The following is an 18,931-nucleotide window of genomic DNA, read 5'->3' as shown; positions in this document are numbered from 1 at the left end:
AATGTCTCGTATGTTTACTTATTTTTGGTTTAAGTATAGGATTTGTAAGCCTAAACCATCACACCATGTACTTTCAAATTTTTTTTTTTTTTTTTTTTTCTTTCTTTTGGGTAATCATCTCTCTTTTAATTGAATTGACTGTTACCTCTACCAACAAATCTTTCATGGACCCTTGGTGAGGAAGTAACGTGAGTCACTTGCCAAGCTAGACAATTGTAAAAACGAATGTGAAAAATGCACACCAAGGTCATTGTCACTCCTGAATCTTTTTCCCCCCTTAGATAAAGAGCAACAAATGCCACATGCCCACATGCTTATGGAGGATAATATTTGTCTTAAGATCAGTATTAGCCATAAAAAGAAAAAGAAAAAGAAAAAGAAAAGAAGTGCAAGATAAAAAATAAGTGAGAGATTGATAGAAAATTTATATGACTGGAACTGGATACATTAATTTTCCAGCATTTTTAGCAAGGGAGATTTGTGAGAATATATATATATATATTGGCAAAGCATAGGTAAAGAATTCGAGTCTGATTAGTCCATCGAGGATTAGCAACTGATCCTATGATTTTGGGACTGAAGTTTTTTTGTTGTAGGTAAATGAATTTGACATTTGGAACTAAACACCAGAAACATTGGTGAATGCGATTTTTTTTTGTTTTTGTTTTTAAGTGAAATACAAGGTTGTCATTTCATATTTACGGCATAACTTATTAATGAACATGGACATTTCTTATGATGACTTGGGTATAATCTAAGTCAATGTAAAAGCATCTAGACTTAGAAAAGTAAAATATCTAAAGAGAATCAAGAAAAGAAGAGAGTCGTTAAAAAAAAAAAGGAGAGAGAAAATGTAGGTTCATGGATCTTCTTGCTTTATTTTGAAGGAGGATGAAAAAAGTGAGGAAGAATAAAGAAAAGAAAGGAAAGAATAGATGTCATTTTCAATTTTAAGTATTTGATAGAAATAATGAAAAGTGGAAAGATATAGAAGGAGGCATCTTGCATTAAATTCTTATTAATATCTTTGCTTGAAATTATTTTTGATAAATTAGAAGAGTACAATTATTATACTAACATTTTTTTAGGGTAAGATTTAGGTACAATACTTAGGTGTCTTTAGGTTCTCTTTTTAAGATTCTACCATATGGATTTTTTTCTCATAGAATGGAAGTGTATTTTTTTGTTAAGCAGCCATATAACTAAATCCAAAGAAGGAAATATAAAGAACAATACTTAAAGTACTGTACCCAAACTTTGTTCTTTTTTTTAATAGGAAATTATTATCCCACTTAAACATAACATTTTTTGTTGTCTTTTTCCCCTCCCATTTTGAGATGATCTCAAGGGACAAGCCCTGTGTTAGACGTATAGTGGTAAACAATTTTTTTTCTTTTCTCACTTTTCTATCTTTACTTTCCTTCCACACTTTCTTCTGTCTTTCAACTTTTCCTCTCTACCAAAAATGCACAATCAATCTCAATCTACATACTGAGATAGGTACAATATTTAAGCAGATTATCAAAAAAGGTTACAATATTTATGCATTACAATATCATATTGATAGATCTAGAAATTAGTGTCTTTTTTTTTTTAATCTAACACTTATTTAGTATATTTTTATTTAAGTTGAAGGTGCTAAATTGGTAAAGGGATTAATTAGAGCCTAAGTTTATAAACTATTCTCGAAATTAATATTTGTGAGGTTGCATTGGTTTCGTATTCCTAAAGCCTAGTTTTAAAGAGAGAAGTATGTACAAAGGCTACTTTGCTAGCTGTCATGACAAATTAGGTAGTAAGAGAAGGACTTGGTTTAGTGGCCTTTCTCATTCTACAAATTGACTTATTATTATTATTATTTTGAGAATACAAATTGATTTATCATTGGTTTACAATTATATTATGTGTAACATCTCTAGTCCTTATTATAAAATTTTGGTTTTAAATTGCAAGGAGTTGCTTTCTAACAATTGAAATGTTGAAGTTTAAGCACCTATATTGGGAAGCTACAAGCTAGCTAATATTCTATCCAACTTTTTCAACCTTTTTGTGTCTATGACAAATTGACAATTGCCCCCACTCAAATCTTTGTGTCATGGCTTCTATCTCATTACATAAGTTGGAATAGCTGGGAGTTTGAAGTAACTTAATACATTGGTTGGAATATACGGAGACACTGCTTTGATTAATACCTCTTTACCCCATTTATATCAATCTTTCCTTCTGTCCCATAATTTTCTTGGCTAGCTACCCTTTCTTTAATCTCCCTGAATATTTGAACCTTTGACCTGCTCATCATAATGGTTGTGACTTATAAGTCTCCCATTTTACATAAGAAAGAAAAAAGAGAACACTAATGAATTGGTGTTAAAAAAAAAAAAAAAAAGAAAGAAAAAGGAAAAAGAAAATTCTTAATAACAAATGCAAAGAAAGCAATACATACTATTCATTGACTTCATTAAAGTAATGTGGTGTGCCGGTGTTGGAAGGGAAGGACGATGGGAAAGTCGAAAAGAATGTACATCCTTATCAATTAAATGGGAGACATGACATGAGAGTAGGAAAAGTCCCCACGGCAGCTTAATTTTGTTAAGTTGCATTGAGTTTGGCTATGGATTGTCTTTATCAAAATTTGGCCAACAATATCCTCCTAAATAACTTTAACTACAATATTGTAGTTATTGTTATCATAAAATTATTCCCCATACCAAATATTTAAGAATTTACTAGTAGGTGAGAGGAGGATTACCTATTTTATACTCAAAAAAAAAAAAAAAATCAATTAAATCTTCATCCTATTTTTTAATACATAATTAATTAATACTTTTTAATTTTATCAGTTAAGCTAACTGGAACCTATACAATTGAATATTTAAATGCTTATAAACTACTAAAAAATGTTTATATTCATTTCAACATAAAACATTTTTGGGTATTTTCCACATTTCAATTTGACACAACTCAAAACCTTTTTCAAGCATGGAAATAAAAATTTCATAAGATTTTTAAAATTTTACTCATAATTATTATTTAAATAAATATTAATTAGCATTGTTTTGGTACTTATCTATAATATCTCTCAATTGCCTATCATGTGCTCGAGAATGTTCCCTAGTTCCTTGGTAGCACCTCAAGGTGCATTTAGTTGTCTTACATGAGATTCGGGCTATTTTTTACTCCATGCCTTGACACCTTTTGCTCATCTATTTCTCTTGCTTGTCCATATGCGAAGCACACAATCCATCTATGTTAACGTTAATAAGGGCGATTTTCAATTAGTTGTGAGACAAGTCATTGCTAAGTACCAAGTAATCGTAACAAAGTAGCAACACACAAAAAGAGCCCTAAACTCTTTTTGTAGAGTTTGATGAAATTCAGATTAACCATAAACCTAAAAGGGCCAATGTTGAAACTAACACAATGGCCTATTTTTCTTCGATGTTTGATTTTCGATTGATTTCAAGAGTTTGTCACATAAACTTTTGAAACCTCACAATTTTACACGTCATTATTCTATATATAAAGTCATCATTAAAATCTTGACGTATCATATATACAAGCATAATTAGAATAAATGTTTTTATAATTATCAAATTTCATATTTAAATCAAAAATGAAGAGAAAAAAAAAATCACAGTTGATTAAACTTTCCATGCATCATATGAGTCATTGATTAGTTTAAATTATTGATGAGCTAATAAAATTTTAAGAAAATGATGTTTAATGATGTTTAGCCAAGTGTGGAGGATTTGACCTTTATTCAACTAAAAATCTTCCTAATTTACTTTTACTTTAATAAATAAATCTCTTTGCCTAAGCTATATATATATATATATATAAAATCTTTATAAATAAAAGTTAATTAATTATTTATTTAAGACGTGGAAAAGCCTAAAGACGCTTAGAAAACATTGCCAGCAAGTCAAGAACGTACACTCTTCTGTGCGCCAGTACAGTCTTAACAGTTCCACCCTTGACTCCGTTTGCCAGCTCACCACCCTCCATTTCCGTTACTATTTAGAGCACTTGGTACAGTACTAAAAATGAATACTTGGTATAGTGTGTAAATTTACGTTGCTATTATTTATTTATTTTTTTTATGTATTCTGGCATGAAAGATGGCACTATTTATTTTTTATTGTCTATATTATTATTTAAAGTGTTTTTTAGATCTTCAATTTTGATGCTTAAAATATTTTTAAATTTACTAATTTATAAAGCTTAAATAATAGAGTTATATATGTATAATTGTCAATTTTAAAAACTCCTAAATTTTAGCTCTTACCTAAGCATAGCTTACTAAATAGGACTACTCTCTACTGGTTTTCAAACTTAATGTTCAAAAAATTGAATTGCTTCAACTCTACTATATTCCTTCAATTACTAAACCTTATGTTAAACAGGGAAAAAAATTTGAAGATAACTCAGTAAAAATATATCTCCAACTCCGCTTAAAATGCCTACAAAATATTACATTCTTCTAGTAATTTATGTTTTCAAAACAAACTTATCCAAAATTAAAAAAAAAAATTATAACACTAGACAAAAAAAAAAAAGCTTCATTGCACGCGCAAAGCGCGTATGATGAGGTTATTTTTTTTTATTTTTTTTTTATGCACATTGAAGATAAAGGAAAAAATTGAATAATGATGGTTAACTGTAAAAAAAAGAAAAATAATTAAAAAATAAAGAAAAGTTAATATATTGATAAAATATAATATAAAATAGATAATTTAATATAAAGTATTTAGTTACAAATCTTGAGGACGGATTTAAAAAAAGAGTGAATGATGATGGTTATTTGTAAAGAAAGAGAAATAATAAAATAATAAAAAATTTAATAATTTAAAAAATAAATAATTTAATCTAGAATATTTTAGAATATTTTAATAAAAAAGTAAAGTAAATTCTTACTATCTTACGTCAAAAGTACATACTCTCTCTTTTGAGTGCTTACCCACGTCACCAATGACGCCGGATTAACGGGCGTTCCCATAAAACATAACGCCGTGATCTAAACCCCACTATACGCCGTTCCGTTTCCACAGACGTTTATTACAGTACAGGCCCATATTTTTGGCCCAAACATCACATTCCCTTCTCTCTCTAAAAGACTCTCTTCCTTTCTCTCACTAAAAAATTCTCTCTCTCTCTCTCTCTGGTTTTTTTTTTTCTTTTTTTTTTTCTTTAGCTTTATTGCTTTGCAGTCATTTTTCTTTTCCCAGAAAGGCAAGCTCTCTCTCTCTCTCTCGAATTCATGTCGGTATGTCCTTTCTCTCTCTCTCTCTCTCTCTCTAAAAGTTTGCGTCTCTTTGATTCTCTGTGCTCGATTTGATACAATTCTTGATCGATTCCTCAGCTTCAGTTTTTGGTTTCTTGTTGAATATTTTGATTTGATCCTTTTGGTTATGCTAGGATTTTAATTTAAATATATAATCTTTCTTCTTATTATTTAAAAAAAAAAAATTTGAGCAACATTTGAGTATTTTATTTTATTTTCTGAATCTTTATTTGTTATATTAGCTTCTTTGGCTGAAATTCACGAATTTTATAAGTCAATGGTTTGTGGGTATTTCAATTTTGACTTATTGGGTATTTCAATTTTTTTTTTGATAACTTTTTTATTTTTTTTAATGAATTATTAGTTTATTACCAAAAAAGGAAAAAAAAGAAAGATTAAGTTAATGAATTAATTCGAATGTTAAATGTTTTAGTGAAGAATGGAAAGGAAAGAGCTTTGAGTTTGTGTTTGGTTGCAAAGTGAGTAAGCTTTTTTGTTTTAGCTAAATGCTTTTTGTTGTTTTTGTCGTTTGGTTGTTAGGTGCTGATTAAGTAAGTTAATGACTTGATTTGAGAATCTGTTTGCTATGTAGAGGAGCTTTGTGTGGATCTATGATGATATGGCTGTAATATTGTGCTGGTAAATTGCTCTTGGTATTGTGTCGATGAGCTCCGGCTCAAATGGGCGCTTCCTCCTCTCCAAAGGTGATGGGTGGAGGTAGGGGTTATGGGTTTTTCAAGGTTGAATGCCCTTGGATTACCCGGTAACTAGTTTTGGCAGGTGGGGTCAGTTGCCCGTGGGTTTTATTGACTCGGGGCGAGTGTCCAAAGACCAACTCATTGGGTTTGTAAATTACTGATAATTTGGCAGAATTGCTCTTGGTAATTTGCAGCTTTTGTGTGTTTTAGTGAATGCTTATTAATGAGTAGTGTTTTTGAGGCTTTGTTATATGGTTAAGCAGTAGTCTAGTGTTTTGTATGTGGGATTTCTTGAATATACATGTATGTATCACCTAACATTTCACTCATAACCCCCATCCCTACAAAACACTTTAGCAAAAGAGGATATGCTACCTGGCCGACCCAGTTATCCTTTAGATTGTTTGTGGATACCAAAGTTTGTTACTTAATTCTGCAATTCCTTATGTTTGGTCTTTATAATGAATTTTGGTAAACTGGGAATGAATGACTGATTTTATATCCATGACTAGCTGTGCTGGTTTTGAGCCCAGTGAATAATCGATTTAGTTTCAAGATGTATTTGGCGTTGCATGGTATTTTTAACATAAAATGATTTTTCGTTAATGCACATGAGCAATCACCACTGATATTTGGGATTGGACTGACCCAAAGCTGAATTAAGGTGTGAAAAACAACAAATTGCCACGTATTCGAAAACTATAGAGAATGCAAGAAATCCTATGGCACTGGAAAGTAAAGGAAAATTACTTAATATCTTGTATATACCTTTCAGTAGATTTCACAGAGCTGAACTAACCTGGGTCAGTTCAAGTCTACCTTTACCCAAAATAATCAACCATAAGTGTATGTAAAGCTAAAATAAATGGGCTGGCAGTGCAATTTTGGTATTACATTTTTGTAGTGATTCAAACTGAAGTTACAATCTATTAAAGTAATTTAGCAAGTCAAGGGGGTGGATGCTTAGGATGAGGTGAATTTGCTAGTGTTGGTTGGATGCTTTGCAAGGTGTATGGAGCTGTAGCTACTCCATTCATTGTATGATTGCTTAGTGGGGTTGACATGCCTGATATAATGTTGAGGTCATGTAATAAAAGAATGCCTCTCGTTTGAGGCATCCCAAAGCTTTATGGAAGGATTATCAATACTTATTGCAGTCTTATGATTGGCCAATCAACCTAGGTAAAATGATGAAGGTATCTGTCATACGCTTTGCTTTTGCTTTTGGATGAGTGTGTTAAGTAGTCTGCTTCTTTCCTGGAAATGATCACGTTGATGCCTGTTGCAGACTTGATGGGACTAGTAACGACTTATGATTAATATATGTAACTTGCTCTGTTATATCATGCTTTGCCTTTGGGAATTTGCATGCTTGAATTATGGCAATCAGCTTTTAACAAACGTATTCAAACTTTGTTTATGACTGCATGAGGGTTTGATTCCTTTTCGAAGCTTATCCTACTTCATGGTGGATGGAGAGTCCTCCATAACATCTCTTTCTCTTGTCTCCAGATATTGAATTATTTTTGTGCTTATGTACAGTTCTACCAGAGAACATGAGAAGTTTTTGGGTTGAATTAAATGACTTTTCTTGCTAATTGTGATGGGGGTTAATTATAGTTCCATTTCTAAAGTTTATCAGGGGAGGACAATTAGGATTTTAGTATTACCCTTTGGGGTCCATATTTCTTAGTGATTGATTAAATGACATTTGTGAACATGATTATTTATTTATTGTTATGTGGCTGTCCTTTGCCTTGAACAGCAATCAGAGATATAATAAGTTCTTTTTACCGTTCTGTTTCTTCAGCAGGACAAGGGTCAACCACTACCAAAATTTGGTGAATGGGATGTCAATGATCCTGCTTCAGCTGAAGGATTTACTGTGATTTTTAATAAGGCTAGAGATGAGAAAAAAACAGGTGGCAAACCAGAGTCACCGGGAAAGGGTGATTCTCAAATCAAGCCTGGAGTTGATCCTGCCAAGCCTCAGGCTGTAAGATGCTATTGCACCTCTCTCTCTCTCTCTCTCTCTCTCTCCCCGCAATTGAATAAATTTCCGAGGTTGCCAACTGCTATCTATTTTTGCTACATCATAAGTAGAAAGTTTGATATATATATATATATATTTTTTTTTTTTTGATAAGTAGAAGTTTGATTAATTGTTAGAACTTTGCACTTTTTTCTTACAGAGTACAATTGTAGTGCTAAAAGAATCTTGGTCATGTATCACACCTCAGGGTCACTCAAAGGATTTTTCTTAGGTCTACAAATGCCATTCAGATAATAAAAAAGAGTATGATTGACAAAATAGAAAGGCTGGACAAGAGCATTGTAGCTCAATTGGTTGGCACCTCCTAGCGTTTCCAAATGAGACATTTAGGGTTCAAATTTCCCTTTCCTTGCTTTAACTATTGAATTAACAAACAAAATAGAAGGACTGTGACCATCAAAAGAAATGTTAGCAGCTCTAATTTTATCCTGTGAGGTTCATTTATGTAGTTGTTTATATAAATTGGCTGTTCTTACTCCATTGCCCCCACCCCAATCAATTGTGTTCGCTTTCTATATCCCTAGAATAGGGAAAAAAGTGGTGTGAGATTGGACTGTCATTTCTGCCACAGCCACACACTTTGCATAAGCTGATTTGTATTGTGGATGATTCACTGATTTTCAGAAAAAATGGTTTTGCTGCTTTCAAGACCCACCTACAAAATCCTGAGAAGGTCAGCGCTTCAACTTAAGAGGCATGTTTTCCTGTAACTAGCTCCACCATATTGCCCCAAAGAAGATGGGAGTTGAAGAGCCATGATGGGCTCTACTGGAATTTAGTGTGTGCTGTTGTAGAACTTGTGAGGGAATAGGTAAAGAAGACAAAACACTTATTGTATCTATATGTACTGATGTTGTGGTTTATTTATTAGAATGTGAGCTATTTCTTCCCATCTGGGCGTTGTATTACTCTAGATCTGTAGAGCTTTGCTTGTGACATCTTTTTCTCTTCTTATTTGTATTGTATTACCTATCAAATTTTAAGAAAAGTATTCTTTTTTTTTTTTTTTTTTTAACGCTCAGCTAAGGTAGGGAAATACATTCATATTATCTGGAGTGCCAAATAATGAAATTATTAGCATCAGAATTTAGTTTTATTATTTTTTTCTTCTGGTTTCGCAGCAACCAAAAGGAGCATTATTGAGGCAAATAAAAACCTCCATATTTTTTATGCCATACAAGATTAACAAAAGGAAACTTTAAAATCAATCAAACTTTAAAAACCTTTGTATGAATTTTGACAATTTACTATTGGATCACATTATTTTTGTATGTTCTTTATGTGATCTTCAAAAATCAATACGGTCAATTTTTTTTAAATTTATATTTTTGTAGTTTAAAATAATATATAAAATATGAGTTTATGGATTGAATTATAAAATAATATCTAATTAACATGAAAATTAGTATGAGTGTTAAATATATATATATATATAATAGATTTTCAAAATATAAATTCTATAACAAGTTAATAATTTGTGTAATATTACTTAGAATTAAATCATAAGTAAACTTCAACTCAACTCATATATATATATATATATATATATTCTCTTCAACTTCACATTCTTTGTAGAAGTCAGAACTTACGGAACCAAACCCAAAGAGTGAAGTAGAGAAAGGGAGGGGAACGTATGGAAACCCATGAACAGCGGCAGAACCCAAGAATGGCGAGATCTGTGTTGGAAACTACAAACAGAGGCGAGCCCACGAAATCTAGCGGCCTCTAAACTTGTACATCCCAAAGTTCGGAGGATGTAAGTCATGCTTTGTTGAGAAGAAAGTGATTCAGAGTTCTCTAAACTTGTACATCCATTTATTTTTAAGATTTATATTATTATACTTTTGAGTTTAGAACCCATGGGTGGCCCCTGCATGGGTGTACTGTAGATAATGAGTTTAAAATCAAATTTGAATGACACCGTTTCAAACTTTTCTAATATATGCATGTGTAATTAGGGGGGGTTTGGGTCTACTGTTTCCAATACACTGGATCTGGTCAGATGATGACACGTGTCTAAAAATAGACACATGTCACAATTCCAACGAGTCCAATTTCAAGTCCTGAACACTAGACGTAACCCAAACTCGTAATTACATATGTACATTGCTTTTACCTTGAGAATGAATCATAAAAATCAAATATAGGCCTTAGGCGGGCCTCATGGCTAATTCCCGTCCATGAATATCTAATTGGGTAAGTCTTCAGCTTGGGCTTATCGACTTGTGTTCTAACCAATTGATGGATTTCTACAACTCATAAAAATAAAATTTATCATCTTTATCTGCCCAGGTAGCACTGAAATATTGGGCTGAAGATTATTCCTAATAACACATCCACATCCACATACAATGTTCCTATAATCCTCCCAAAATTTTTTAAGCTTGCTTCAGTGAATTTAGGTGTTTGTCAGAGTAGTATGTGTTACTTCAAATGTGTTTTATTACTCGATTATGATATATGTGTTGTATGTATAAATATACGTACGTGTGTGTGTGTGTGTGAGATATGATCCGGTGATCCGGTTTGAATAGAAGGTGGTGTGGGTTGTTAATGGTGGTGGTTGGTCGGAAACGTAGAATGAAATATATAGAGTATGGAATGGATAAATCTGCTAATAAATCATGCACACTTACCATAATCAAGCTCCTTAATTTAGTTAGTGAATAACTCATATTGTTAAGAGAAAAAGAGCCATTGGGCAAAAGAGAACATTCATATATATTTTGCTGAAATAATAAAACATATAGTTTAGTCACCAAAAGAGAAACATCGTACTGTCATCCTTATTATCATGCCATAGCCCCATATTGTAAATACGGGTGTCACATTTATTCAGAGCTTGCGCTACCTATAACATCACTCGTACGTAAGTCGTAAGTAGAGCTAGCTAGCTACCACTACACACGCACAAAAAGTAGAGCCAGCTAGCTAGCTACTACACACACACACACACACACACAAAGGCAAATGATTTAAAGCTTTTTTTTTTTTTGGGGTGGATTTTTTTAATTCCTCTCGTTTTTAGTAAACAGATGGAGATCGATGCATGCTCTTTCAATGACACCGTACCGTACACCTGCAACACCACCGATAGAATACTTTACGAAATTAGATGTTATCTTTTTTTTTTTCTTTTTTTTTTTTTTGGTAGAAAAGGAATTAATACACAAGAAACTAAACAGCAAAAGCAGGGGCAGGGCCAGTGGCGGAACCAGGAATTTAGGTCAGGAGGGGCAAGATTGGAAGTAAAAACTTAATCTAAAAAAAATTAATCGATATTAATAACAAAATAAGTAAACAACTATATGATAACGTAATTGTTATATAGAATCTAACATAAAATGTAAACTTAAATTTATTTTTTCATAACTAGCTTATTTTACTCAATTGCCCTTGGCGATTTTTTATATTTTGAAACCGCTGCATAATTTATTCACACTCAATAGTCTTGAATATATCTTTCTCAATATATGTGACTAAGCAATCATTCATCACTGATCTCCTATTCGATTGCGTAATTGATTTTTAATTATGTTCATTACTGAAAAAGCTCTTTTAACAGTAGCTATTGTAACTGGTAAGATCAATACCAAAGTCACTAATGAGTAAACCAATGAATATGAAACATTCTTTTTCATTTTTACCATCTTTTTAGCAAGCTATCCAATTCTTTTAACTGCTAAAAACTCTTCAGTGGACTGCATGTCATGGATGTATGTCTCAAGTTGGCTATCCAAGAAAGAAACTTGACACATAAAAAAATTCTACATGTGGCTTTGTCTAGTCTATCAAGTTTACTAAGTGGGATCTATTAATTTTATATATAGAATTGTACTAAGAATAGAAGTCTACTACTACTAGAAAAGTTGAAAAGGTAACGTGAATTCACTTAATTGAGATTTTTTTTTTTTTTTTTTTTTTGGTCTTGTGTAGGAGGGGTAAGTGCCCCCCCTCGCCCCCCCCTCCCTCCGCCCCTGGGCAGGGCAGAGTCTGTTACAATACAGACCACGGGCATCTGCCTCCCACAAGCTCAAAAGGTCCACAGGCGAACTTGAAAAAACATTAAAATCAACCTCAAGGGAGGCACCTAGTTTATTAAGAAAGTCTGCACACTTATTCACTTCTCTGTAGACATGGTTGAACCTTACTTGGGGGATTTGAGCAACCAGCTACTTGCAATCTTCCATAATAGCAGAAGTGATAGTGCTAGCTGCAGCATGAGTAGAGAGATTATCAACAATATCTTTGGAATCCATCTCAACTACGAGAGCTTGGGCATGGGATTGAAGACATAGGAGAAGACCATCACGAAGGGCCCACAGTTCAGCCATAAAGCTGCTAGCAACCCCAATTCTCCTAGCAAAACCAACTACCCAATCACCATTTTCATCTCTAATCAGGCCCCCTCCACCAGCTAAGCCTGGGTTTCCTAAAGACAAACCATCCGTATTAAGTTTAAACCATCCACTACATGGTTTCTCCCATCGGATGCTCATCATAATCCTCCTTTTCTTTTCCAGAGTAGTACAAGCACAGTGAGTGAATTCAAACGCACGGTCTAAAATCTCATTGACAATATTGGGATTTGGGTTTTTGTTATTGAACAAGCATTGATTTCTACTTTTCCAAATAAACCAGATTGCAAAAAGGAAAACTTGATACCACGGGCACTGACCTGGGCCTTGGTGATGCATAGCTTGAGAGTTGGCATTAGCTATAAGCCAATCATGTAGATTAGCAGAGAAGAAGGAAGAGTCTGTAGACTGCTTTCCCAGCTTGACCCAGGCACTCTTACTTATTGGACAGTCACGGAGGGCATGTAAGATAGTCTCAGGTTCTCCTTGGCAGCAGGGACACCTGGGATCAGTTGGAATTCCTCTTGCCAAGAGACACAGATTGACCCCAATACTTTGGTGCATACATCTCCACACAAAGGCTTGAATTCTCGGCAAAGTCTTCAGCTTCCAAACCTACTTCCCCTTAAAGGGCACTTCCACCGTGGGCTCTAAGGTTAAATGGTAGGCACTTTTAAGATCAAAATCTCCTTTGCTAGAAAATTTCCAGGCCAGTCTATCCTCTATCCTGGCAGTAATGGGAATCGGAGTGGCTTGAAGCTCCCTTATGATATCAACAGGGAGGTCCATTTGAATGATTGGCCAATTCCAGCTTCCTGAGACTCTCACATCCTTAACTTTTAACTTGGAGGAACTACAGGTTAAAGGGCCTTGAATGACATTCCTCAATGGACCAAAATTGGACCAGTTATCATTCCAGAAATCAAGGTTGCTTTCATAACCCGGAGTCCATTTAACCCCTTTCTTAAAGATGACTTCTCCCTTTTTTAAGCTTTTCCAAATTCTGGAGCTAGGCAGCATGTTCTCATTCCTGGCATTGAGACGTTGGCGGTTGCAATATTTCAGTTTCAAGACCTTTGCCCAAGAAGCATTACTTTCCGTGTGGAATCTCCAATTTAATTTAGCAAGGAGTGTTGTGTTCCTCCCTTTTGCTGTTTGAAGCCCCAGTCCACCATCCTCCTTCGGTCTGGTTACCTTCTTCCATCCTACCCAATGCATCTTTTTGCTGTTCTCCGTAGATCCCCACAAAAAGTTTCTGTTAACTCTATCAATTCCTTCCAGAACCTTCTCAGGTAGTAAATTGCTTTGCATGACGTAGGCGGGGATGGTTGAGGATGATGCTTGAATAAGGACTGCTCTACCCGCCATGGACAGCAGATTTGCCTTCCAACCCGCAAGCTTCCTCTTCACCCTATCCAAGACAAAATTGAAATCCTGGTTCGCCCTTCCTTGGTGCTTAATGGGAAATCCAAGGTACCTCCCTAAACAAGATGTCTGTTGGAATCCGAGCATGTCGCTTAAGACCTCTCTGTTATCTTGGCTGACATTTGGGGAAAAGAATACTCTAGATTTAGTTACACTCAAGGATTGTCCTGAAAATTTGCAGAACGTATCTAGGACCTCCCTGATGGCTAAACAGTTGTCGGAGTTGGCCTTGGCAAAAAGAACAAGATCGTCGGCGAAGAATAGGTGAGAGAAAGAAGGGCCGCTCCTTGAAGCTTTCACTGGACACCATTTCTTAGCCTCGCATTTCTCTTGGATCAGCTGACCAAGGAAGTCCATACAGAGGATAAAGATATAAGGAGAGATAGGATCACCTTGTCTTATACCTCTAGATAGGCAGAAGGAGTCTAAATTACCCCCATTAAAGAGAATAGAAGTTGAGATTGTTGAAATACAACTCATAATTAGCTCAATAAGATTATTGGGTAGATTGTATCTTCTTAACATCCCCTTATAAAACTCCGTTCAAGCCTGTCATAGGCCTTTTCCAAATCAATCTTCACAGCCATGTATCCCGCTCTCCCTTTTGTTTTGCCAATAGTGTGAATAATCTCCTGCACAATAATCGCGTTGTCCACTCCCCTTCTACCTAGGACGAAAGCGCATTGGCAGGGAGAGATAAGCCTATCCAAGAAAGGTCTTATTCTATTGACAATGACTTTAGTAATGATCTTGTAGACTGAGTTGCACAGGCTTATGGGGCGATAGTTATTAATGGACTCTGGCCCTTGCACCTTCGGGATAAGCACGACGTTAGTTCTGTTAAGGTACTCCGGGATTTTCCTATTCTCAAAAATTAGCTTTATCTCCTCCTTAACCGAATCCCCTACAATGAGCCAAAACTTCTGAAAGAAGCCGGCATGGAGACCATCCGATCCAGGGGCCTTGTATGCCTTCATGGACCAAAGGGCTGTAGTGATTTCCTCATCTGTCACCATATGATTAATGCTGTCCTTCTCTTCGTCTGTGAGCTTTGGTTGCCATTGCGAGTGATAATCAATTCCCAACCAGCAAACTCTTGAGAAGTGGAGTACAGATTCATAAATCCCTCTCTAAAATGATTCATGACCTCTCGCTCCTCTAGCAGCCAATCTCCTACCTCATTCTTAACTGATGAAATGAGATTTCTCTTTCTTCTAGCAAGAGCAGAAACATGGTAGAAGGAGGTGTTTCTATCACCCAGCACCATCCAGTTGATCCTGGATTTAAGAGCCCATAATTCAGCTTCTTGATCAAGCACAACATCCAATTCTCTCAGTAAGTGGTTTTCGAGATCAATAAGGGAGGAAGAGGGATTGGAAGCCAATGCCGATTGGACACCCTTTAGTCGAGTCATAATTCTTCTCTTTTTGCCAAAAATGTTCCCGAAGTGGTTTTTGTTCCATGAGCTAGCTTCTTTAGAGAATTTTTCAATAGCCTCTGGGAGCTTTCTTGGTTGTCTCCAAGCCTGATTCACCACATTTGGGAATGAGGGGTCAGAGAGCTAGAAACTTTGGAACCTAAAGGGTCTACTCAGGTGAACGACTCTCCTAGGGCTGGTTTCCAAAAGAACGGGACAATGGTCTGAATGACATCTAGGGTTATCTACCCAAGTTGGTGTTTGCTATATCCAGATGCCAAAGTGTCTCACCTTACTAAATTAGATGTTATCGAACGTAGACAAACGTTTCTTTTGGCTGAATATCGTTGAATTTTGAATTTATTTGTGTTACTATCACTGTTTTAATTTATTTAAAGAATTGAGGAGGGAGACTGAATTATAGCCGAAATTTCAACAGAAGTACGAGAGAGAAAGAGAAAAAGTGGGAGAGAGAAAATGTTAAATTTTGACAATAATATTACTGAAATTTCCTTTGCCTTTACACACTAACTGAGTGGGTGTAAGAAGTGCTTGAAGTGTGTGGGTGCTCAAAAAAAATTTGTGGCAATTGTAGCAATGTCATTGCCGTAAAATAAGAAAAAAAAAAGTGATTATCAAAATCTGGAGAGGAATTAAAAAAAAATATAATGTGCCACAAACCAATTACAACATTTTTTTTTGCACATTTTTTTTCCTCCTATTTTCGACAATAGCATTGTGGCAGTCACAAATTTTTTTCTTATTTCGATAATGTCATTGCCACAAATTTAAAAAATAATAAGTATACACAATTTTTAAAATATTTTGATAATAAATTTTAAGTAACAAAATTATTGTTGAATTAAAAAAAGTAATCTTAGTCTTAAATTCAAATTTGAACTAATAATAAATTACTTGTAATATATTGTAAAAATATTATAAACGTAGCACATTATATAATTTTTTAATCCTTCTCCAAATTTCGACAACAACCTTTTTTTTTTCATTTTCGACAATAATATTACCGCAATTGCCACAAATTTTTTTTGAACACCCACAAACTTCAAGCACTTCTCACAGCCACTCAATGGCACCAATTTCAGTAATACCATTGAAATTCAACATTTCCTCTCCCTTACTTTTTCTTCCTCTCTCATACTTTTTTTAGAATTTCCACAATCGTATTGCTGAAATTCAATCTCTTTCGTTAATTTCCTAAATAAGTTAAAACAGACTGTGTCCCATCCTGATGTCTAAAAAAGCCAAAGAAAGTAGACAAATTTATACCTGCAAAGCACTGAAGAACCAAGATAAAGATTAATCAAAGTTTTTTTTTTTGACAAATCAAGGTTAATTAATCCATCCTGATGTCTAAAAAAGCCAAAGAAAATATCATGAAGATCCAGGAATTTTTTTTTTTTTTTAAAGAGTTACAGCCTCTGTTAGCTCGTGGTGATTACTTTTTTTTTTTTTTTTTTTTAAAGAGAATTTCAATCTTTGGCCTCTGCTATATTTATCATCGGTTCAGATTCAACCATCTATTCAAATTCAGCCATCCGTTAGAGCAGTTGAGCTAACCAACAGATCTAGAAATTATTCAAGGGTATAAAGTCATAAAGAAAAATTTCAACTATAACAAAAAAAAAAAGGATCACAAATTTATTTATACTTTTATATATATAAAAGCGCACGGATTTTTCAAGAAAATAAAACTCACACAAAGTTGAACGATCCAGGTGGTAGAACGTCTCACACAAATGTGTGTTACATATACGTGAACGTGTACGTACGTACGTAGTAACAACACATATTTCCGGCAGTACATAAATAAAATACCTAAAAAGATAAGATTAGATCTGGATGATATATAATATCGAAGTTTGATGAGCAAAGCGATCTAATCACTGTCGCTGCTGCTGCTGTCGTGGCCATCATGTTTCTTCTCCTTCTTCTCCTTCTTCTTCTTCTTCCCCTCCTCTGGCTTGCCCTGGCCTTCACCGTGGATCTTGTCTTTGATTTTATCTACAACCCCTTCCTTGTGTTCAGGCTTGTGCTGCTGATCTCCCTTGTGCTGATCACTTCCTGCTGCTGCATGCTGTTGTTCTCCCTTGTGCTGCTCTTCTTTCTTTTGGCCTCCTCCTCCGATGTGAAGGGTTTCTTCGATCTTGTGCATAATTCCTGCCATTGTTTGTTTTACGTACTTTGTCTTTGTTTCTCTCTTATCTTGATGATCTTTATCTGAAGCATACACATGGTTCCTTCCTCTATATATATAAGCATTCAAGTAGTGGCTTACAGTACAACCCGTGTTTGCCTTTTTGAAATTACATTGTTACCCACCTTCCGTGTACACGTCAACTCTTATCACTAACAGCAAGGCCCCTGATATAATTTTGGATCTCCCGCCCGTTCAATGTGAAAATGAAAAGTGTCCTCTTAAATAAATATAAGGTCTAAAATATGCCACCTTATTTCAAAGCTAAATTAAATAAAAAATAAATAAAAAAAAGTCTAACTCGGGTAATTTCAGGATTGAAAAAAAAAAAAAAAAACTTAAATTATAAAACTTGTCAAAATTTATTTCATTTATTTAATTTTTAAATTTATTCAATTAAAGTTTTTTAGTCAACTTTCGTTAAAATTTTTTATAAAAAAATTCTGAAATATATTTTTCAACCACTATTTTTTTTTTTGAAGAAAAATAAGTAGATAATTAATCATAACATTTAACAAAAATTGATGGAAAATTTTTAATTAAATAAACTTAAAATTTAAAAGATTGAAATGAATGAAAATAAAGGTAAAGGTTGAGTTTTGCATTTGAGCCCAAAAATTTTCTAATTATGGTTAGGCTAACTATAAGTTTGTGTTAGTTCGAAAAAAAAAAAAAAAAAACAAAACAAAAAAAAAAGTCAAAGGAGCATTCGCGTTTAGATGTGCTAAAATAGCATAAGACCCAAAACTTTCCCAATGAACCCCAAAAAAAAAACCCACGTATTTGTGTACCTATTAGGCAAAATAAGATTATACTATTGAGCTTAATCCAAATTTAGGAGGCACGGTAGCTTATACTTTTTTTTCTCATAATTCTCTCTCTCTCTCCTTATCAAAAAAAAAAAATCTCTCTCTCTCTCCAACAAGGTCATTGCATCTCCTTTCATTAGATCTTTTCCTCCACGGTTTTTGAGTCATCCTCTTAATTTGTAGACACCCTATTTTGCATTCATAATTTAACCATAAAAGAGGGCAGGATGGTTATTTCATATACTCAGAAACATAGTTGTATTTTATTCACTAACTCATTCATCACTTGTCATAAAATTGATTTTGAGGGTTCAACAATCACAATCAGACGGTCAATCAAAAAGATATCTGAACATCAAGTTTTAACAGTTATCATGCATTCGATTGGATGTAGCTCATCACTCAGAATTAATTAAAATTAATTTTGAGTGATCACTAATTAAAATTAATTAAATAGATTTTGTGATTGGTTAGGTATAGTCTGAAAATATATCATGTTGAAGGGAATTGATTTAGATAAGCTGATAAAGATTTAATTTGGATAGATATTGTGATTTTTTAAAGTAATTATCATTAAGATAATTATTTTAGAAGCATAATTATCATTTTGGAACATAATTTATCATGAAAATACATTAAAAATGCATCCAAATACAGTTTTAGGCTTGAAAATAA

General features: G+C 33.9%; 2 protein-coding genes across 2 annotated transcripts; one reads left to right on the top strand and one right to left on the bottom strand.

Moving 5' to 3' along the window:
• The first annotated feature begins 5,129 nt into the window (after nt 1–5,129).
• On the top strand, nt 5,130–9,009 carry LOC111993822 (protein NOI4). Its single transcript, XM_065780346.1, has 3 exons — nt 5,130–5,263; nt 7,790–7,975; nt 8,657–9,009. Exons 1-3 carry the CDS (start codon nt 5,258–5,260, stop codon nt 8,699–8,701), a joined length of 237 nt encoding a protein of 78 aa, XP_065636418.1. The 5' UTR covers nt 5,130–5,257; the 3' UTR covers nt 8,702–9,009.
• A 7,861-nt stretch (nt 9,010–16,870) lies between these two features.
• Nucleotides 16,871–17,482, bottom strand: LOC112023265 (protein SRC1). Its single transcript, XM_024055885.2, has one exon. It carries the CDS (start codon nt 17,415–17,417, stop codon nt 17,130–17,132), a length of 288 nt encoding a protein of 95 aa, XP_023911653.1. The 5' UTR covers nt 17,418–17,482; the 3' UTR covers nt 16,871–17,129.
• Nucleotides 17,483–18,931: the final 1,449 nt, after the last annotated feature.

The sequence above is a fragment of the Quercus suber genome, unplaced genomic scaffold (genome assembly GCF_002906115.3).
Source record: "Quercus suber isolate HL8 unplaced genomic scaffold, Cork oak 2.0 scaffold_233, whole genome shotgun sequence".
Lineage (NCBI taxonomy): Eukaryota > Viridiplantae > Streptophyta > Magnoliopsida > Fagales > Fagaceae > Quercus > Quercus suber.
This window is presented reverse-complemented; position numbering and strand designations above follow the sequence as displayed.

Bases quoted from the DNA above. Each gene is read 5' to 3' on its own strand.
- LOC111993822 (XM_065780346.1), top strand. The intron at 7,976-8,656 runs GTAAGATGCTAT...ACTGATTTTCAG, and splicing joins ATCCTGCCAAGCCTCAGGCT to AAAAAATGGTTTTGCTGCTT.
- LOC112023265 (XM_024055885.2), bottom strand. From the start codon at position 17,417: ATGGCAGGAATTATGCACAAGATCGAAGAAACCCTTCACATCGGAGGA.